The 23,193-nt window shown below is 52.2% G+C and overlaps 2 protein-coding genes across 2 annotated transcripts in view; both read left to right on the forward strand.

Annotated features, from left to right (window-relative positions):
- The window catches only part of LOC144149748 (uncharacterized), a 371,422-nt gene that overhangs the window by 138,287 nt on the left and 209,942 nt on the right, over positions 1-23,193 (forward strand). The window lies entirely within an intron of this gene.
- LOC144149684 (isocitrate dehydrogenase [NADP] cytoplasmic-like) lies at positions 3,078-11,815 on the forward strand. The gene is made up of 4 exons (XM_077681337.1): positions 3,078-3,197; positions 7,405-7,709; positions 9,452-9,793; positions 11,329-11,815. Exons 1-4 carry the CDS (start codon positions 3,078-3,080, stop codon positions 11,813-11,815), a joined length of 1,254 nt encoding a protein of 417 aa, XP_077537463.1.

Genomic DNA, 23,193 nt, shown 5'->3' on the forward strand with positions numbered 1-23,193 from the left:
TGCATCGTGTAGACGTTGACGCGCAGCCGCTCTTTTGGGTAGCAATAGAGTTGTTTCGTTGACCTTCCTGTTTTGCTGTGTCGTAACTGATGAAAAGCCGGTGCCGGGTACCGCAGCAGTAACCTGCAAAATCTGTAGAAAGAGGAGCCGTAAGCGTGCGGTCCACATGTCGGCACCGAAACCCCAGAAAAGCGGCCGCCGCGGCCGGGAATCGAACCCGCAACCTCGTGCTCAGCAGCGCAACGCCTTAGCCACTGAGCTACTGTTGCCCTTTTGTGTATTGCCCTTTTTTGTGATTGCTTTATGCATCAAGATTGTAACCCCCCTACAATAATGCCATATCGGCGCTGTAGGTATATGTAATAAATAAATAAATAAATAAATAAATAATACAGTCCAAAACGTTGCCGCTACACGACAGTGAAACAAGGCATGTTCTAACGTTTCAGTGTGGCCGCAGTGTGGACACCGTGCGGAACGCACAACGCCGAATCTCGCCAGACGGTCACACGTCGGGAGAACTTCCCAGCCACGTAGCCATCCAAAATCCCGAACATCAGCCGGAAGTGCCGCCGAAGTCAGCTGATGCCACCGGACACCGCGTGACCTTCCTATCTGTTGGTTGTCTAATTGGGTTATTGCCAATTTTTCGCACACTTCACTTGCCGTACTTTCCCTAAAATTAGGCTTGGCAAGGAAGACTGGAGATTTCGGAATGTTTTTATAACGTACGCGTAAAATGGCGGCGGCTGCTCAGCTGAAGGACCGGCGATGTGCGCGTCATAAAATAATGACCGGGAAGTTCCCAGAAAGTACTGGAGCAGCGCCTTTCCTGGGTACTCGTCTGAGTCCACAAGGTCGATCACTGCCCGTACCGCCAGCGCGCTGCTCATAGTTTGCAAACAAGGCAGACTTGATGGCTTCCCCCGCTTGCTTCAAGACCGGTCTATCGGTGTCCAGTCTGTTATCCTGGGGGCCCACCGGTTGCCGTTTTGTCTCAGTTTATATCCAACCCAAGCCCATTTCTTTTTCTTATTTTGAACTATATCCTCTACTTGAGTTCGTTCCCCGCTTTCACTCTGGGTTTTTGACCTACATATAATTGTGGCTCGTGTTTGTTTCATCTCGATGCTTCTGCTTTACTCATTACTGTGTTCGGGAATACTGGTAAGCCAAAGCCAAGTCACACACGCTTCGTTTACGTTGTGCACTCCGAAAAGGTCTTCGTTTCGAGGGTAATGGGAACATTTGGATGCAGTGGGTGGAGCGAATGACTTAGATGTTGTTGACAGGTGTATGGCGGGCGTAAATTTAGCCATAGCGCAACCCTGGGGTGACGCATGCCACTATAAGATCAGAGAGAGCCAATGATGGCAGCGCCGATTGAACATTCTTTTGAGGGTGAGTTGCGCTTATTGTTAAGAACACTGAGACGGACACGGGAAAAAAACGTAGACTTTCACGAAAAGACGGCGCAGTTGTGCGCCGTCTTTTTCGTGAAAGTCTACGAAAAAGACGGCGCCAAAGCCTGAAAAAACGTAGACTTTCACGAAAAGACGGCGCAGTTGTGCGCCGTCTTTTCGTGAAAGTCTACGTTTTTTTCCCGTGTCCGTCTCAGTGTTCTTAACAATAAGCGCAACTCACCCTCAAAAATTCCCCGCATTTCCCAGAGGGGAAGAATGTGAAAGTGCGAATGCAGGAGTTGAATTTGCGCGGTTCGGTAATGTTCGCGAAAGAGAGATCACACACACACACACACACAACTGCAAAGAAAGAAAGATGCATCTATTCACAGACACCTATTTGTGTTGTCGTTGTACTTGATTGCTAGAGCGGATCTCAGCTTTGAAATTTCGTGTCAGTACTCCTTTAAGCGCGTGCATTAGCCCTTCTCACGCCCGATTCCTGGCCAATCCCCCACGTGGGTATGTGCCATGTCAGCGGCCAGGCAGCGCGCGCCCATCTCCCCCCGTTGCCAAGGAAGACGAGGAGATTCCTGGCCAATCCCCCACGTGGGTATGTGCCATGTCAGCGGCCAGGCAGCGCGCGCCCATCTCCCCCCCTTGCCAAGTAAGACGAGGAGAATCCTGGCCAATCCCCCACGTGGGTATGTGCTATGTCAGCGGCCAGGCAGCGCGCGCCCATCTCCACGTGCGCGGACATCGCCGGTGGACGCAGGTTCAGGGTCGCTTAAGAAGTGCATTGCACTTAAAAGAATGCTACACCAACTAGCCCGACATCAAGCTTTACCGATTGAACAGCTCCGAAAGCGTAGCAAACAGAATGAACGGGCACAAACATGGCCAGGTATCAACAGCATGGTTATGACGATGAATGTGTACGTTTACATCGCCTATATTACCCTATTCTACTAGTTCAGCGCCTCTAGCCCGATACCACAGTTGTTTGAGCTATCCCTAGGGCGTGGTAGAATTTGATTGGTGGGTTGTGAGCCCTTGCTAATCCCTCTAGGAGGACCGCGCGATGATCGACAGTGACACCATCATCGTCACCGTCGTCGTCGCTGTCATCGCGGCAACATGCCTCGTACATTCCACTGCTTTTTTTCCTTGCTTCCGTTACTTTTTTATTAGTTACGATTTTACAGTTTTTTTTTATGTGCCATATCTCGTATTCGGGAATTTATCTGTCTCTCAATATATATATATATATATATATATATATATATATATATATATATATATATATATATATATATATATATATATATTATTTCTGAGAGTAGTTTGTTTCCCTCGGTGAGCGCCCCTTTCTTGGCCAATCCCCCTGAGAGGGTACGGGCCATTCTTCTGGCGCCATCACCACCACCATGTCTCGAGCTGGCAAAGAGGACAAAGAAGCCCACGCGCCTTTCGGATCCTCGTAAGCGCCCGTCCAATCATCAAGAAATCTATCCAAGCGACCACCCGCCCTCAACCTCTTCCGGCAGCCCTGCAAGTCGTGGCCCTGTTCCTGACCCTGCATCCTGTCTTGTTACTACTTCCCCGCTGCACACCCTCCGGTCGTCGTCCAGTCTGACAGGGAGTAGCAGTGCGAAGAGGAGGTAGAAGGCCATAATGGAGGAGCGCATCAAGTGCGGCCCCATCGTGGAGATGCAGGGCGACGACATGTCCCGCGTCATCTGGGACCTCGTGCGCGACAAGCTCGTGCTGCCCTTCGTGCATGCCGACCTCAAGGTATTCATCTATATCTGCTGTGTACCTTAAGTCAGGGACGGCTTGGAATTTCGAGTTTACGGCGCTCTTTGGCCTTCATGGGCCACCACTACTACTAACTCCTACAGGCGTTCTCTTTCCCCGCATTAGGCTATGGCGTGTGGTATAGCCTAGTGCGGGGGGAAGTGAAGATGCGAGGGAAAGTGAAAGTGAACCGAAGGGCAGCTTCCTGATTTAGTTCAGCCACCTCTCTATGTTCAATGCTTGTATATGCATTTTGAGGTTCATAAGCACGAACAGTGGTAAAAGAAGTCTCTAGCCAATGTAACGAGGCTCTCAGACTACCGTACCCACGCCAAGACCCTGACTGCTGTGTGTGATCTTTAGTTTGCGATCATACAAGGGGATGCAGTCGCATGTGAGGGCTAGGAAACAAGCGTCGTTGATTTGGTATCGTGTAGAAACAACAGCGGAGATATGCTGGTTTCGTTAGTCGAGAGGAGTAATCTGCGTAATATGAATACCTTCTTCTGAAAAAGCAAGAACAGAAAATAGACTTGGAAAGGACCGAATGGTGAAACTAAAAACGAAATTGACTTCATTTTAACTGGCACTGCACGCATGGTTCACGACGTACAGGTGATTGGCCGGATTAAAACAAGTGATCACAGAATGAGAGTCGTTTCAGCCTGGATTTAAGAAGGGAAAGATTGAAGATGCTAAAACGGAAGACGCTTATAACCTTCCCTCCGTGGGACGGAAAGTGGCAGAATTTCGGTTGTTGCTTGAAAACAAATTTTCTTTGTTGCCTAATGGAAACAATGATGTGTACTTTCTCAATTATCACCTCAGAAATGCGGTCATGGAGTCAGCACTAGCCATAGGAGAAAAACAGCCCGCATTCGAGTCCAAGTTATCGCAGAAAACTAAAGACCTCATTGACCAGCGCCGGAAAATGTTAGTCCGCACTCCGCGAGACCAAATAGGAACGGCAAAGCTCTCCAAATTGATCAACAAACGCAAGACTGCCGACATCCGTGCTTTCAATGCTACAAGAACTGAAGAAACATTAAAACAGGGAGAGAGTTTTAAACAGACTAGAAGAAAGCTCACTATTTGCAAAAATAGAGTGTATACACTCCGGGACGCCAGTGGTCACATAACAAACAATATTGATGACATACTAAAAATAGCCGAGGAATTCTACAGAAACCCGTTCGCTTCTACCTCTGACTCAGAGACAGGTTATTCCGTAAATGCTGTCGATCAGGTTCCGCCGGTCACGACACATGAGGTAGCGACGGCGCTCCAAGCAACGAAGAAAAGCAAAGCTGCAGGAGATGATGACATTACGTTTGACATATTCTGCCTCAGATGGCACGTTATGCTAATAAAGCTTGCAGCCGTATTCTCGCAGTGCTTGAACTCTTTAATGGTACCAAAGGAATGGTAAAATGCGAGTTTAGTTTTCCTACGTAAGAAAGCTAATGCCAAAGAGCTTAAAAAGTACAGGCCCACCAGCCTCCTCTCCGTTACCTACAAATTATTTACCAAGGTAATTTTCAATCGCATAAGTGCCACTTCGGGCTTTCAACAGCCACGGGAACAAGCCGGTTTCAGGAAGGGATTATCAATTTTAGACCATATCCACGCTGTGAATCGGTTAATTGAAAAGTGTTCAGAGTATAATGCACCGCTGTATATGGCATTCATAGATTATTAAAAGCCATTTGACTCAGTGGCCACTTCTAGGAGTAATAAAGCCGTTACATGATCCCGGCGTCGACGAGGCATACATTGCGCTATTTGAAGATATGTACGACAGATGTATGGGAACTATACGGCTCCCTCACAGAACTTGTAAATTTCCTATACAAAAAAGGGGTCCGCAAGGGTACACAATATCTCCACAGTTATTGACAGCCTGTCTGGAGGGTGCGTCAGAAGAGTACGTGGAGGAAAACCGGGGTACGGATCAATGGGGAATGTCTCAGTCAGCTAAGGTTTGCCGACGACAGTGTCCTGTTCAGTGAAAGCAGCCAGGATTTGCAGCGCATGCTTTGTCAATTGTGCTCGGCAAGTGTGATTGCAGGCTTAAAAATTAACACAAAGAAATCCAATGTAATGTCGAATGATCACGCCAAGGTACATCACTGCCAGGTAGGCAATGAAGTCTTGGAAACAGCCACCGAATACGTGTATCTCGAGCAAGACATAGCTGCTGATCCAAACCATGAACGGTAAATTACCCGCAGAATAAGCATAGGGTGGGCTGCTTATGGTAAGAACTCAGATATCTTGACTGGTAATTCAACGCAGAAATTTCGGCTAGTTGGTGATACGACTTCGACATGGTAAAAAGCGCACTAGACAGTGATGTTTAGCGCTCGTCCCGTGTCACTGTATTTTCTTCTATCCCCGTCTATGGCGCTTTTTACCATGCCGAAGTCGACTGGTAAGCTTCCTCTGTCACTAAAAAAAAGCTTGTATTTAATCAATCTGCTCTTCCAGTAATTACTTGCGGGGCAGAAACTTGGGGCCTCACCAAAGGACTTACTGAAAGGAAACTTAGATCGGCACAACGGGCCATCGATCGCCGATTGCTAGGGGTCACGCTGGGGGACAGGAAAGCAGCCGCATGGATTAGGGAACAGACCAAGGTGGAGGACACTCTAGTTGAAATTAAGCGAAGAAAATGGGCATAGGCTGGTCTCCGTAATGCGAATGAGGGACAACAGGTGGACCATCCGTTTGACAGACTGGCTGCCATTAGATGACAAACGCAAAAGGGGCCGGCCGAGAACTCGATGGAGAGACGAGCTCCGTAAATTTTGGGGGAAAAACATGGATTAGATAAGGTTAGATAAGATAAGATTAGATAGACATGGATGCGATAGGCGTGGCTGGAGATCTTTGGGAGAGCCTTTCGTCCTTCAGTGGACAAAACTGGCTTATGATGATGCTGATGAAGATTATGATAATGGATGGGACGACCATATGACGCGAAGACTGAGAGCAGATGGAGCAGGAGAACAGAGAACGGAAAGGCGGGGAGGTTACCCAAGCCTAGAGCCCGGTTTGCTTCCCAGCACTGGGGCAGTGGTGTTCCGGGGAGAAAAAGAGAGGGCAGGCGAAGGCCCGGGAGGAGATAGGATCGGGAAGGCGCACACACTGCGGTCCATTTTTGGACACTATATATGCGTTCTAAGCTCGTGTCGTTCTGGAAAACTAGAAGGGTTTTTGTCGCCTTCTTAGAAGTCGATTGAAGGCCCTGGCAACGCAGTGGCCATGATGCCAGGCAAATAGTAAGAGAAACCACAAACTTACGGCAGTGACGAGGTGAAGAAATTCGGGGGGCAAGAATAGATTCGGACGGTGCGGCAAAAGAACGGTTGGAAAATGCGGTGGAGGGCTGCACCCAAAATCGTCTGTATGTGTGTATCTTATAAAAAATTGAATATGACATGCTCGTTGAATGAACGCGCCAATAAAAACAAAGTCAAGATTTCCAGTCAGGACAAAGGGAAAGTAGTTCGTGCGTTGCTTGCGTGAAAGTAGGAATTTTTGAATGGTGGTAAAAAAACGATAATAGAGGAAAACTCAGGGTGAGATCCGAACCCATGCACCCCCTTCGGATAAACGCGTTTGATGCCCCACCAACTATGCTACAGGAGCGGCTGAATTCCACGCTGTTTTCTGTGTATGTCTTGCCGGCGTACAGAGACGCTCCAACAATACTTCCTGACACGGCGTAGACGGTCGAGTCGTGCATTGAAAAATAAAACTCATCCCCCCCCCCCCCCCCGAACCATGAGATTTGTTACTGTATCGAGCCGTAAGGGGGCTTTCAGTCAACCCGTCGTCTTTCAGGTTCGTAAGACACGCGCGTGGAAAAGGAGTCAAAGTTGGGAAATGCTGTCGCATGCGTATGCATTTAAGGCGTTTATACAGCGCTTCCCTTAACGCGCACGCATTGTTTGGCGACTTTCCCCTGAAGCTTGTCTATCGGCCCGTAACGCCTTGCAGAATGGGATCCTTAGAAATACGGGGAACATGTTTACTAAAAGACCTTACGGCCTCCAAAGCAAACATACGCAGAGTTGCACACGTGTGAAGATGAGCCCTTGTAGAGAATGATTTCGTTCTCCCTGCCAACTACAAAGTCGGGACACGGGAGCTCCTGTACAAATTTCCCTTCACACCGCCCGGTCGGCCTCCGCGCATGCAGACGTTCGACCTGTCCATCCGGAACCGCAACGAGACGGAGAACCTGGTGACGCTACAGGCGCGCGATGCCCTGCGCACGCACCACGTTGGCGTCAAGTGCGCCACCATCACGGCCGAGAGGGACGTTCTGGAGATGTACCAGCTCAAGTGCATGTGGAAGTCGCCCAACGCGCTCATCCGGAACTCCCTGGGAGGGGCCCTCTTCCGCGAGCCCATCATCTGCGCCAACGTGCCGCCGCTCGTCAAGCGCTGGCGGAAGCCCATCGTCATCGCCCGGCACGCCTTCGGGGACCAGTCCATGGGCAGGTAACGTCACGAACCGGCGGCGGTGTGTTGTTCGCACGGGCCTTACAACTTCATCCGGACATCAGCGGATTGGCGACAATCTTTCCCGTGGAGGCTCCGTGTGTTGCTGCGATGCCCGAATGTCAAAGGAGCCCTGAATGTCCGCGCATGCTCGGCCTAGCGGGCGGCTAGGATATTATGGCACCGCCGAGGGTACCGCAACGCGCAGTGTTACATTGGCGAAGGAGTCCCTAAACCAGGCTCCTTTGCCTCCTTCATGTGGTGGTAGCGTAGTGGGCGAGCGGCCGGCAAAGTCTCTGCTTTGGTGTTGACGACAAAAAGCCGAAGGCAAACTTTATTCGTTTACCGCATGGCGAGAGATGAACAGCGACGATACAGGAACATCACCCTTTTGGGCGAGATTACCGTAGGACTCGAACAGAGCGACAGCGGGATCCGATGTTGTCAATCGAATTAATTATGCACCCGTAGGAACCGCGTATTTATCCCCCGAAGCGCTAACGGACGAACAACTCTCCTAGTGCTTTTGCACGCGGCACGAAATAGTACACAAGCACACAAACACCCTTTCTCGGGTTCGCGGGAGGCAGCAGTAGCGGCGCGCGTTAAATATGAGAGGGAGGGGAAAAAGGAAATCTCGGTGGATGGCGTCCACTAAAAGTTCAAGTCGCTACATGCCCCCGATCGTCCCAGATTTTGCAACTGCCGCGGCTTGAGTCATCGCTTACCCCCCCCCCCCCCTTTCCGGCAGGCGCATGTAGCGCATGTAGACGGGTTTCCGTCAAACCCTCGACTTCGTGTAGCAACATGTTCGAAGAAGGCGGGCTCCCCCACCAAGCACAAGAGTACTTCGCCACACTGCACCAATATGTACGCGCGCGCAGGTTAGCAGCGCTTTGGATCGTAACAGCAGGCTCGGCGCGACCATAAACGGCAGGTGGGTTCCCACTGCTCTTCACTGCGCTTTTTTTTTTCGTGTTGAAAGGCGTCCTACGCCTGTTTTGGCTTTTCGAGCGAATGCTACGTTAACAAAAACGCTCGCGCCTCCACGGACCAGCGGTGGTTTGTTAGTCGCGTGGAGGACGTTACTATGCCCGTTTGAGTTATGCTTTCGCACGTCGGTAAGCTACTGCACCATCGATTTTCTCTACTCGCCATGCATTTTAGTTTGTTTCATCTCTGGCTTTTCGACGTCGGAACGTAGGCAACTCTCTTTCAAGCCAGTCACTGTACCTCGACGATACGGACCGTACTCGTACGCCTCGGTCTTTATATTTAAATAAAAAAAACGGAGTCCCATTCGTGGCAAGCAGTGCGCAAAAGGTAGAGTTTCTCTAGCGGCCAGATGTCTGTATGTGGTCTCTACATTTGGTTTTCCCGCTCTTCAAACCAATTCGTAACGTATATTTGCCGTACGACCACTTATTTCCGTCGGGTCCAGGTTACCCAGAATGTGCTGTTGAACAAGTCAATCAAACCGTGCGAAGAAACCGCGCAGTGGACGCGAAGCTGCGCCACAACAGGCCCAAAACAACCGTCGCTAAAGCAGACGACAAAGTCGTACCGCCGACGAGCCCGCCGGCGAGCAGGCACTCCGACGCGGGGAACGCTGGGTAAATAAGCCGCGCCATCAACAGTGTGTCCCGTGAGTGAAACCTGAGTGTTCACCCCACCGCAGTGAAACCTGAGTGTTCACCCCACCGTGAGTGTTCACCCCACCGCAGACTCTAACCTTGCTGCAGGGACTTCGTGGTTCCCGGCCCGGGCACCCTGGAGGTGTCTTTCGTCCCAGACCAGGGCTCGCCGTACAGCATGCACGTGTTCGACTTCGAGGACACGCCGGGCGTGGCGGCCGCCATCTGCAACACGGACAAGTCCATCACCGAGTTCGCTTACACCTGCTTCCAGTTCGCCCTGCGCCGCAACTTCCCGCTCTACCTGAGCACCAAGGAGACCATCCTGAAGAAGTACGACGCGCGCTTCAAGGACATCTTCGAGCACCTCTACACTAAGAAGTACGAGCGCATCTTCAAGCAGCAGGGGATATTCTTCCAGCACCGCCTCATGGACGACATGGTCGCCAGGTACGCATATGCTCCAGCTGCCGCTGATGCTTTGCGTTCGCGTATGTGGTACGCCAGATATAACGACTTTATTTATGAATCGATGACGTCGATACAACCGTCCTCGAGTAACGAAAAGGCGATGGATATTGTCTCACCGTTGAGAGATGGTGATCGTGCACGCGACGCCTGTAAACAGCCACTCCCTCAGTTTAGGAGCGTCAACGGATACCGAAGTAGATTTCGTGATGTAATATTTGCCGCTCTATTGCACACTCAGCGATAATCCATTTCACTACTTACTCGAAGCTTAGCCCGGGAAAGCCACGAAGCGGCATTCGTGGCTCCATCAGGAGCTATATACCGCTGTAAAGTGACTGGTGTTCGCATTGTGTCTTGTGGTGGGTAGGTCTGACTCGGACGAACCTCCACACGCGGCTGCCGTGTAGACGGCACAAGCGTGAGCGGCAGGCAAGAGACAAAGGCCAACCGACGCCAGCCTCCAAGGGGATTTATTCCCAACCCCCCTCCCCTAGCGCTTTCGTCTTCGTCGTCGACGGGTCCCGTGTTGCTCGAGCGGCCGGAGTCTATCGACTCCCGGCGCTACAGGTGGACGGTGCTTGGGTCCAGCGTGGAGGGGAAGTCCAGGCTCCTTCCGCCGCCGCACGCGGCCGTGATGTCGCCGCTCGCAGCGGCCGGCCGCCGAGCTAGAGTGTACTAGAAGTTTTAGCCGAGCGCCGCAGCAGAAGGCTCCCCTCGCCGCAGCCGCCTCCCGCCGAAGCGACTCTCGAGCTCCCAGCCTCCAAGTGCGCCGGTGGCGCCATCTCACGAGGCGCAAGCGCGCCTCCATATTGTTGCCATCCTATTGCGCAATCCAGCGCAAGCCGCGTCGTCGTCAAAGGGCCGCGCGGTTAAGCGCGGTCTCGTAGCGCTGCCGCGCACCGAGTCGGGATCGCGGATTCCCACAGGCTCGAAGCCATTTCATCCTGGGATTTTTCTCACGTTCCATGTTTGATAGCAACTTTCTCATTGAGCATGCGCAGTGTGCATGCCTGCTCGCAACCTGTTCACCTACAACCTGGCACTGTGTCGTCCTGCTGACTCATCGAATAAGCGATGAGGAGGCTAAATTTACCACTAGGTTTACCATTACCTTAATGGTGCGAAACACCACTAGGAAGACCGGTAGGTAGGAAAACATGGACCAAACATCACAAGCTTACGCAATTTCAAATGAGCGTAATTATTTCTCACTCCAACACACACACACGCGCGCGCCCGCGCACTTTTTTAGATGAAGAGAAAAAAAGGGAATCAAAAAACGTATGCAACTGCGAGAGACACGAACAAGCTCTGTATTAGTGAAAGTGACACGACGCGAGTTCGATGTGAGTGTACGGAGGAATTCCAAACGATATCACCATGCGGCTTCCGCAACACTGCGGAGAGGTCCAGCATTTCTTATAACCCGACCAACAGCGTGATGACTTGTGAGATAATCGGTGGCATAGCCATCTTGAGCACTCTCTAAGGTTGCATGCGCCATTGATTTGCAGGTCCCTTCGCATGGAGGGCGGCTTCGTGTGGGCCTGCAAGAACTACGACGGCGACGTGCAGTCTGACTTCGTGGCGCAGGGCTTCGGCTCTCTGGGCATGGTAACCAGCGTGCTGATCTGCCCCGACGGCAAGACCCTGATGGCGGACGTGGCCCACGGCACGGTCACCAAGCACTTCCGGCGCCACCAGGCGGGTTTCGAGACGTCCACCAACTCCATGGCCACCATCTACACCTGGACCAAGGGCCTTCACCACAGAGGCAAGCTGGACGGCAACTCCAAGCTCGTCTCCTTCGCCAAGACTCTGGAGAACGTCGCCCTGGAGCTCGTTGAGTCGGGCTTCATGACCAAGGACCTCGCGCTGTGCGTCAAGGGTTTCAACAACGTTCAGCGCGTCGACTACCTCAACACGTTCGAGTTCATCGACAAGGTGGCCGACAATATGACCACCAAGTACAAGCAGGTATTCACGGAGGAAGACGCCTGAATGGATGAGCACCACGTGTGGGCTTGTCGAGTGCTTCGGCCGTTTGCCTTGCCACTTTTTTCATCTTTATTCGTGGTCGGTCATTCTATATATTTTTGTTTGCAAACGCTTTTTGAAATCGTGATTTACAAGCAAAGTGTAATAATAAAACGCCGCTTATATTGCCGATTCATCGTTTGGTCATTCGGGTTGTCCTCACTGCTTCCTGGGTTTTTTTAAGTGGCGTGGCTGCGCTGAAAACACGTGCATGTGTACCAACGTGCGTATGTACCAGCAAAGTGTAAAAGCAAGTTGAGTTTCAATCGGTACGTTAGAGAGCCCTGATTACAAATAAACCGCTGGCAGCAGCAGCAGTAGTCGACGCAAAAAAGTCCCAAACAGAGAGGTATCCCCCCTCTGTACAATCTTCCCCTATAATTTGCGACATCACAAATGACTTGTGAAGCAGTATTGGTGGAGCTCGCCGAGGCGTTTTGAAGCCAAGCTTTCTATGCCTCGCTGCTGGCGACCGCCCCGTCCCCAAAATGCACTGCAGGAAAACCGACTTAAAACAACGGGTTACACAAAATGGTGATGATGATTAGTGAAGGCACATCACGCGCCCCACGCAGAAAAAAAATACACCATCTTTCCGTAGGGGTACCCTGAGTAGTATGCAAAGCAGCTACGGGGTCGATTCAAGTGCCCATTAGTATTCAGTTCGTCGTTTCCGTTAGGTTGAGGTACGTAGCTACCGTTATATTTACAGTTTGGTTTCCATGGTAACTACAGCACTTTTTACTTACCGGAACTACGAAATGGGAAATTGCGTTGAGCCCATGGCTGTTTCGCATACTACTCAGGGTTCCCCTACGGGAAGATGGTGTAATTTTATTAGATGCGACGGGGCTATGTCCCTCCATTGTCTTTGTTGCGCCGTCCACACCCCCACTGCGCATGCTCGGCTTGCTGAACGCCCGGTGGTGTCTTACCCTCTAATGGCTCCTAGAGTGACAGTGTTTCCGGTGTCTTCCTGGGCCGTCCCTAGAGCATGCGCAGTGGGGGTGTGGACGGCGCCACAACAAGGGAGGTACATAGCCCCGACCATGAGATGCTGGAGCGACAGTGTTGCCGGTGTCTTCCTGGGCCGGCACGAGACGAGCACGCTTCCCCTTAAAGGGCTCCTGGAGCGGCAGTGTTGCCGGTGTCTTCCTGGGCCGGTGGATGAACGGACGACGGACGACGAAGCCGAGAGCAAGAGATGCTTTGCATCTAAAACGATTCCCGTAGTCGGGATCGAAGATGGGTCCCCCCCGGTATGAGGGCCTTTCCGGCGAGGTGTGGGGATATCCTATGGGGATATCCACTCCTAAGGGTATATTAAAGGGACACGCACGATTTTTGTCGCGTACATTTTCTTTATTCCAAATGTAACACCTTAACCCACAACGGTTTTGCTGACCGCGCCCTAGAACTATTGAAATCGCAATTTCTAGATCTACCAGTCACACGTGTCCCGCCAAAAGGAATGCTGGAAATCATGGCAATGAGCCGTGCTGCAACATGCCAATTTAACTGCACGTGAGATTAAAGGAGGTGTTTAGAAACTTGTCCCCGGCTGAAACAACAATACTGTGCAACTTCTTCTTTTCCTTCGTGCGGTTTTTGAATCACGCGTTGGGACCGACGGAATTGTTTAGACACGTAAGGCAGTGCCACGCTTACACACTACATGTCGCCACCTTTCGACTTCAGGAATTGTATTCCAAAATTAAAATCATTTCCGCCTGTTTTAGAAATTATTTGCGGTTACCCCAGCACATCAGACGGTGGATTTCATATGAGCTGGAAGACGTGCACTCCAGAAAAATCGGTTGTCCGTCCCTTTAAGGCCTTTTCAATGAAGTACTTCCAGATGGTCATACTGGGACACCGAAGCGTAAGGTTTCGGTTGTTTTATTGCGAAAGCGTGTCGTGTCTTATAAGGCGAAAAACCCGGCGTTGCAGGCGGGGTCTCGTCCCGAAGTTCCCCGCTCCTTCAATTAAATAATAAAAATTCGCCGCATTTCCCCGAGGGGAAGAATGTGAAAGTGCGAATGCACGAGTTGAATTTGCGCGGTTCGGTAATGTTCGCGAAAGAGAGATCTCACACACACACACAACTACAAAGAAAGAAAGATGCATTTATTCACAGACACCTATTTGTGTTGTCGTTGTACTTGATTGCTAGAGCGGATCTCAGCTTTGAAATTTTGTGTCAGTACTCTAGCCCTTCTCACGCCCGATTCCTGGCCAATCCCCCACGTGGGTATGTGCCATGTCAGCGGCCAGGCTGCGCGCGCCCATCTCCACGTGCGCGGACATCGCCGGTGGACGCAGGTTCAGGGTCGCTTAAGAAGTGCATTGCACTTAAAAAAAGCGTCCTGGACGGCATATCTACCGCAGGAACACGCGGGGGCAGCCAGGGGACTTACCCACCGCTCTAAATCTCCACAACAAGCACGGGGTTCGTGTTTGTACGGCAGTCCACTTTCGTGCCTTGGTGGCAAAAGCGACACGAGTTCAACGGCCCATTGTGTGCGTGTCACGCTGGTTTCTTGAAGCTGACATAAAACAGACTCGCCGCTTCTCAGCGCGGACTCTGTAGTGGTCTTTGTACTGGTCATATCATACCCACTCAGAGGGATTGGCCAAATACGAGGCCAGTTTCCTTCAGTGGCAGGAACTCAGGAACGCGGTCTGACAGTCAACTAAGCGACGTTACCGCACCGCTGTTCCTGAGCACCCCGCGTGTACAGTCAAACCCGGCTATAACGAACCCGGATAGAGCGAATTATGCTATATATCGAACAAAAATAATTCAGTTACGGAAATACATGGGAAAGAAACATAACGAAGTTCACATCCGATATATCGAACTGGGCGCGCCTACAATGGCCCCCGAAATGCATGGTCTCGGAGCGGTGATTGAGATGTGGATTGGCCGTGACCACGGAGCAAGAGTTGCGGCTGAGACATTGCGCCTTGCACGGAGCGACGTGACGCCCGACACTTTCCGTTTCCGACGCGCGGGACTCACGACAGAACCCGCGCAGTCAGCGAGTCCGGACCAAGACAGCAGCATCGGTGAACTGTGGGAAGAGCTCCCCCACGTTCCCGATGATGTCGCGAGTGAAAGACGTCCGACGCTTTAAAGGGACACTGAAGTGAATTTGTCAAGCTCCCGTTTTTGCTTGCACTGTGTAGACTGGCTCAAATTAACACACTATTCATCGTTTATCCGGTTGACAAATCGGTAATTATTTAACAAAGCGCGAAAGAAGAAAAACTACTATGCGCGGTTTGCGGCGGCCGCACCAACTAAAGGCTGTGACGTCAGGAGGGGGGGGGGGGCACCGTGATTGGACGATGCCCAAGGTTAGCAATCAAAAGTTTCGGTTTCGGTTCTGTAAAACAACATGCTTGACATCTGATGGCGTTGTTGGATGGGCATTCTCGATTTTTCAATTATCGCCGTACCGCGCTCCTGCCATGTTGTCGGCTGTCAAATGTCTAAGATAAACCTCCCAGGGCGGCTTGGAATCGTAGAAATCACTAGACGAGGCCTACGCAGTGGATGAACGCCCTCCGCGTCACCGCAGACTCTCAAATGCCATGCACTTTTCCCGCATATTCGGAGCTTGCCTCACTCATGTCTGTTCGTAAAAAGCTAGTTCGCACCAGGCCAAGGGTGTGCTGATTCAGGCCTGGGCCCACTGCCCGCAAGCAGTCGGTGCTTGGGGCAACAGCACGCCAACGAGAACTCGCTAGCGCGTCATTGTCAGTATGCGCGCGTTCTGCGATCTCGCTCGTGGAGCAGTGAACGTTACGGCCCAAAAAGGTTGAACTCAGTCCAGAAAACATCGGCCGCATACAAAAAAATCAACTTTAAAAAAAAAAACAAAAAAAACACGTACTCTCGGGGATTCGAACCTGCGACTTTCAAAACAGTAATCCCAGCGCCTCAAACCACTAGGCCACGACCCGGCTGGATATATAAGGTCTATAATGTATAACCAGTTTACACTTTCATTTATTTTAAGTATTTCAAGTACTTTATGTGACTATTTGTTGTATATCACTCCTGCAGTAAGTGTCCCCCAAACTTCCACAATATCTCACGCCTTGCAATTGCATTTCTTTGACGGAAAAGCGTTCGCAGATGTGCGGTCGTGCTGCTGACCGCTGTGCTTGTTTACCCAGCGCAAAAAGTGCTTCCTGCTCCCTAGTTTTGCGCTGTACGGTAAAAGTTTCAGGTGATTTCATTTTCTTAGTACCTATATTGACTTCGCTGACTCTTCTCCCGCCTTCAATTGGCCTTAGATTTTCCTACTACCGTAAAGTCAACGAAGCGTCGCATGTGCACTTGTGCAGCGCTTGTGTGGAGCGACCCGGACTCTGAGTTTGACACAGTGTACAAACTAACAACGTAAGGAAAGGCACATTCTTTCATTCACAAAGGTGTTGTGGCTTAGTTTCAATTGAGCGAGCGAATAGCGACGACCCGTCGGCGGCCGGCGGACGAAACGCTGGGCCGACTGACTCGATCGGTAGGTCGGCTGGTCGGCGAACCGTGCAGTAGCGCAGCCATTTTCCAGCTCATCTCCTGCTGACGTCACACGAAAACGCCACAGAAAATGGGCGAGCGTAAAGAGAGGAGGACAGCATTTTCGAATTGATTTTTCTACTAAATAAATTCGCGTAAACGCGGCCAGAGTGGTCGAAACAATGCCTACGGACTCCGAACTACAATTTGCGCTAGTAATCCCGCAATGTTTACAAATCACTTCAGTGTCCCTTTAATGAAGCGCTTTCGGCAGTCGATGGGCTCCGCCAATGCTTCTTAGATTTTGGAGGACGCGGACTCGAACTGGTGCAAACAATGTTTCGTGTAGAAAATGCTATGCTAGTTGAAGCCGCCATAACGAAAGTGAAAACAAAAATCACCGCTTTTTTCTTCGCGAAGTAGGCAGTTCAGGCGAAAAGTAGATTTATTACTTGCAATAAATGGATTATTCTGGGTATGTTAATGGATACTTTACTGTGTTCGTTTCTGCATGCGGGGATGGTGGAGTCGGGGAGGAGAAGGGAGGGGGGGGGGGGGGGCTCCTGCGGATTGCGAACTTGTAACAATAAGTTCGTTATAGGCGGGTTTGGCTATATCGAACTATTGGATATATCGAACTAATCGCGGCGCATATTGCAGTTCGCTATAAACGGGTTTGACTGTAGGTAGACCCACGTTTGCCTGCGTGCTATACAAAAAGGAAACAATTATCGCTCGTGTGATAGCTTGCTGCTAACTTGCTATGTCACGCTGACTATTGAAGTTGACTCGGAACAGAATCGTACATTTTCAATGGCAACATTCCGTTCCCAGATATATGTACAAGTCCGGCACTTCCGGCAAGATAAAGAACGTTAAACTCGTTGACGTGACGCGCACCGCCCCTAAAGCTACGTCTATACACTAGCGTCGAGGAGGAGGAGAAACACTTTATTTGCAAACTGGGTCTAGGGGAGAGGGGTGGCGGAGGATGCGATCTTCTCCGCGACCTGGGCGGCCCGGTTGGTTAGTGCTAACTGCACTTCCGGGTCGGAGCTCTCCAGGCCTGCTCCCAGTGTAAGGGGGAAGGAAAAGGGGGAAATGGGTCGTGGGGACACTCGCAAAGGGAATGGTAGCGGGTATCCGGTTGGAGACATTGAGGGCAAAGAGGCGAAGGGTAGAGATTGGGTTGATGCGGTGAAGGATAGTTCGGCAGGGGGTTGTGTGGGTTTGAAGTAGCCGCCAGTGGCGAGCGGCTTCGTGGGTGAGGGAAGGGTGTGGGGGAGGATATATCCTGCGGAGGAGGCGGAAGTGCTGGGTAATGTCCCGAAACGAGACTAGAGCGTCCCGGAAGGTGGGGGTGCCGTGGGTAGAGCCAAAAAAGGGGCCTGCTCGGGTGACAAGAGCTCGAGCTGTACGGCGGCCGCTTCATTGGCTTCTGTTCCCGTGTGCGCCGGGGTCCACAGCAGAGCCACGGGGTGGGATGGTGTTCTGCGGGAGAGGAATTTGAGGGCGATTGGGGAGAGTAGCCCTGCAGAGAAGTTGCGAATTTCCGACTAAGAGTCCGAAAGGACAACTCTGGGTGTGGGAGACTGTACTAGGGTGAGGGCGATAGCCGCCTCCTCCGCAGCGGTAGCTGATGTTGTATGCATCGTGAGTGCGTCTAAGGGAGGACTGTCGAGCGATGAAATGACGGTTGTGGCGAAAGCCGGCTTATCGTGGTAGCTAGCTGCGACGACGTATAAATGATGCTGGGTGGGAGGGAGGGAATGTGCGCTGCAGATGTCTTGACCTGGCCAGTCGGCGGTCGGCGTGGTGGTGGGGGTGCATATTGCGAAGCAGTGGGCGTACATGCAAGAGTTGGCGTAGTGTAGTGGGAATAAGGGTGGCCATAGGTGAGGGGAAAGGGGAGGTCAGGTGGGCCGCTGCGAGAAGGGCGCGGCCGGGATGCGTGCGCGATAGCCTGGCTGTCTGGGCTGTGCGGTGGGCTTCGATGATTTCATCGACGGTGTTGTGAATGCCCAGAGCTAATAGACGGCTGGTGGGGCCGCTGGGAGGTATTAGAAGCGCAACTCGGTATATGCGTCGTAGTAGGCAATCTAGTTTTGTTTTGTGGGAGGCATTGAGTTTGCAGTACGAGAGGTAGAACGTAAAGCGAGAGAGTACGAAGGAATGAAGAGGTTGCAAGCGTTCAGGTTCGGAAATGCCATGACGCCGTGTGGTGATTCTTCTTAGGAGGTTGAGTGTTTGAAGTACGTGCGATCGGAGTTTAGTTAAGGTGGTCGCGTTGCCCCGGTTGGCCTTAATGGTGAGACCTAGCACGCGGAAGGAGTAGACATGAGGGACGATATGGTTGCCGACGTAAACTGTGATGGGAGGTTCCGTGGGGGGTTGCTTGCAAGGGGGGTGCAAAAGAAGTAGCTCGGATTTGTGCGAGAAGCACTGGAGGCCTAACCGAGAAGCAGTTGCTTTGACAATGTCTGCGCCTTCCTGGAGTGTGTGTTCGATTAGAGCATCGCTACCTGATTTGACCCATAACGTAATATCGTCTGCATAGATAGAGGTGTGGAGATTTGTGATGGAGGACAAGGCAGTGACCATGGGGATCATCGCCAGATTGAATAGAAGAGGAGATAATATCGAACCCTGAGGTGTGCCTGTTGCGGGGAATGGGAAGTTCGAGGTTTGGAGGGGTCCGAATCGGAGAGTAGCCGTGCGGTCACGAAGAAAGGAGGAGATGTAAGAGTAGGTACGCGCACCGAGTCCAAGCGAGTTTATAGAGTTAAGAATGGCTACGTGAGAGACGTTGTCGAATGCTTTGTGGAGATAAAGTGCCAGAATGGCCGAGGTGTCCGCCTTAGAAGGGTTAGCTATAATGTCGTGATAGAGACGGAGGTGCGTATCCTGTACGGACAGCCCTTGGCGAAAACCAGTGAGAGTGTGTGGGAGCAGGTGATGGATTTCGAGGTAGGTGGTGATCCGCGTGTTGATGATATGCTCGAGCAGTTTTTCAAGACAAGAGGTGAGTGATATCGGACGGGGGTGCTCCAATGTAATAGCTTTGTGTGGTTTAGGAATGAATGAGATGTCAGCATGCCGCCACGTTGATGGGAGCGTGCCTCGAGACCTGGGGTGGTTGAAAAGGGCTGTGAGGGAATCTATCGTATGGTCAGTAAGTTGTCGCAAGATCTTATTGGTGACCTTGTCGGAGCCTGGAGCGGTTTGTCGACGTAGTTGGGATATAGCATGCCTGACATCAGCAACAGTAATTTCCTGATCGAGGGAAACATTCGGAGGTCCGGAGTAATGGGGAAGGGAAGGGTTCTGCGATGAGGAAGTAGGAATGTACATGGATCGAAGCTTGTCTAGAAGCTCAGCGGACGTGCCTGGGTAATTGTTTATGAGCGAGTGCAGGCGAGTACCTGTGATGGTTTTGGACGAAGCAGGGTCAAGGAGGTGGCGGAGGAGGGCCCAGGTCTTTTTCATGGAAAGGCCTCCGCGCATGTCGTCGCAGATCTGATACCAGTGAGTCCGAACGAGTGTGGCGGCTTGAGCATGCATGGAAGCTTGTAGGCGAGCAAGTTTGCGTTTGAGCGCCCTTGGGCGTTTGTGGGAGCGCCAGCGCTTTTCGATATTCCGGTAGGCTTCCCACAGATGGAGGAGGTGGGAATCTGCATAGGGGCTGTTATGACTCACCGACGCCATGTTTGCGCGGGTCAGTCACCCGCCGGTCGACCTCCCCACCGCTTGTCGACGGAAACGAAAGGAAGCCGACACCGCGGCGGCGGCCACTGATTGACAGCGGCTTTTGAGCGGTGTTTAGTGTTGTTGCCCAAAAGGGATTAAGGAGCCGCCGCTCGTCCCCCGGCCTAAGCAACTGAACGCGTGTGCGCGTGAAAGCCCAGACGGCGACGACCGGACAATGGGACCCAGTGGCGGCGGCAGCACAGCGAAGAAGGCAGTGGCAATGGTCAAGCCATTAACCCGTCCTGGAGTGATTCCACGAACCTTGTTAATCTGTGCTGTTAGGCTCCCTGGGAACGCAGCGCGCGGCAGACACCAAAAGAATACGCGGCGCCGCGCGGGTCCTGACGAGTGGCAAGGGTGTGTGTGTGTGCGTGTGCTGTGCATCTGCCGACATACCTGAAAGGCGTGTCCCTACCCGAGGGCGGTGCTTCACAGCGAGGAACGTACACATCACCATTGGTCCGCATTGTTTTGTATGGGGATCCCTAACCTAGGGAACTAGGGATCGGGGGTCAACAAAAAGGGCGTGCTGCGGCCCGCCAAGAGCGGTCTTCTGTCTTCATCTCGACAACTCACTGTAAAAATGTAAATAAACCCGTTGAGTTTGCTCTAAGCTCTCCCCTAGTCCTGGCTCGACGAAGCGAAGGCGACCGGCCCCGCTACCAGCAGACTGCGGTCGCTACAACTCGCAACGAGACGCAACAGGGCTGGGAAGCTCTGGGTCAACGGGTTTGTCGTGACTGTGTTTTATCTCCATGATATCACGAATCCATTGCTCGAGTGCGCGTTCATCGAAGTGAGTGATGGCGCAGGTAGCGTAGCACAGTTAGTACGGAACGCGTCCCAATCAGTGATGTGTTGCGGTAGTGGCGTGTGGGTAAAATGATGGGCAAGATGGAGTGTGGTCTGAATGATGTAATGATCACTACTCAGGGTGTCTAGAAGGGTCTGCCAGGACACTTTTGGCGCTCGATGCGAGAAGGTTAGGTCGGGGGTGGTGTCCCGTTGAACACTGTTGCCTATGCGGGTAGGGGTTTGAGGGTCTGTTTCTAAGGTGGGGCGGAGGTTGTGTGAAACTTCCAAAACTAGACGGCCCTTGCGCGTGGTACGAGTGTAACCCTACGCTAAGTGTGGAGCGTTAAAATCGCCAACAATAATTAAAGGGTTGCGGCCGGCGGTGCGAATGGCATGCATGAGGAGGGTGTGGAAGTTGTGATGTTGTTTGGGTGTACCGCAAATATTTAAGATGTGTATTGAAGGTTGTGAGGGTTTGCAGGGAAAGATGGTGACTAAGAGGTGCGGTATGGTGGTGACGGGGAGGGATGCGACGCCAGCCCGCAAGTTGCGTTGTACCAGCTGGGTACATTGGGAAAGCGGGGGTCTTGGAAGGACTGATACCAGCAGAGTTTGGTGGCGGGGCGTGTTTCCTGCAGTGCAATGACAGCTGGGGGTGTAGGAGTAGTGGTGATGTATGCCTGGAGGGTAGCGCGTTTGGACTGGAAACTTCTGCAGTTCCATTGCCATAGTACGAAAGATTTAGAGGCCGGCATCAGGTTCGGGTTCCATGGGTAAGGGTACACTGGAGGGCGCAGAAGACGCGAGAAACGGGGAGTTGGATGGGAGCAGTTCCTTGATACAAGAGAGAAACTCATTGTGTAGGCCTGTAATGGAGTCCTGCATGGCTGTTTATGAGGCGACGAGGGAGTTGTGAGGGTTTAGGTATTCTTACCTCTGAGCGTGGAGGGCTTCCGCTAGGACAGGGTGAAGGGGTGTCGGGGTAGTGGGAGGGTCGTCTTGGGGGGTGTCTAGGGAAGAAGGTTTTCCGAAGGCGAGCTCATGATTTTGTCGCCGGAGAGTCTAATTTTCTTGGCGAAGCCTGAGTACTTCCGCGCGAAGATTGCGAATTTCAACTAAAAGGGGTGCGTATGTAAGGGGGACGTTAGGCTGGGAGGGGGGTGTAGTAACGGGGGCAGAGGGCGCCTGTGGGAGCCGGCCCTGGGAGCTCACCTGTACGTTGGATATCGATGATGTAGTGTCTCGAGGCTGTCGGGCGGCCTGGCTGTAGGTCTTGCTGCAAGCAGAAGAAACAGAGGGGGAAAGTGGCTCGCTGTCGGTAGTGCGAACAGGAGTTTTTGATAGCTCAATTTGCGCGTCGCGAAGCAGGATTGGGGGGGGGGGGGGGGGGTGGCTTCTGTGGGCGGCGCGGTTGAAATCGTTTGGTGCATCCAGCAGCTCCTGTGAGGTGATTCTCGCCGCATAAGACGCACGTGGGGATGCATGGTTGCTGGTCCGTAGGGGAGACGGTGCCGCAGGTGGTGCAGCGGGGGGTTGGCGGAAGATGTGGACATACATTCTTGCGATGGCCGGGTGTCCAGCAGTTGAAGCAGGCTTCTGTCTTGCGCTTGAACGGGTAGCAGCGAAGAAGGGCGGCGCGGTATCGAACCCAAAAGGGGACGACGGTGCCGCTGAAGAGGACTTGTACCAAGGTGGAGTTGTGGCGACACTTAGCGTCGAGGATTTGGAGAGCTCCATGAGTTGTATTTGATGAGGCTGCGCAGGATGTTGTCGGCAGAGTCCATGGGAGGGATGTCGAAGATTACCCCAGTGGTGGTGTTCGATGGAGGTGGAATGTGGTTGGCTAGCGGCAATACGGTGCCATTGAACGCAAGAGACGTCAGCGAGAGGTATTGTTGGGCACGGTTTTCGGAGGGAGCTGATAACGAAGTTGGAGCGGTAGTGGATGCGAATTTGATCCTCGACGGTGGTTGGGATATTGGCATCGGCGAGCTGGGCAGTTGACACGCTGTGGAGCGCTAGGCCACCTTGTGGGCGCAGAATGACTTTGATGTCATCGTCGGGTTGCGGTTAGGACGCTTGGGCCTATTGCGCTTGTTGGTCGGTGGCCGTCGCGGGGTGTTCGCCGGTGGGGGCGGCGTGGTTGATGCGTTGGTGGACTGCCGGCGATGCTTGCGACGTATGCAGAGCCAGCCGGGTTCGTTGAGTTCTTCGGGAGTGGCGGCGCGGCCTTCTACGGCGCACTCCATGTTGGCGAAGGGAACGTCGGGTG

Source organism: Haemaphysalis longicornis, unplaced genomic scaffold (assembly GCF_048455015.1).
Source record: "Haemaphysalis longicornis isolate Haplotype H1 unplaced genomic scaffold, Haemaphysalis longicornis Haplotype H1 scaffold_8, whole genome shotgun sequence".
In the NCBI taxonomy this organism is placed as follows: domain Eukaryota; kingdom Metazoa; phylum Arthropoda; class Arachnida; order Ixodida; family Ixodidae; genus Haemaphysalis; species Haemaphysalis longicornis.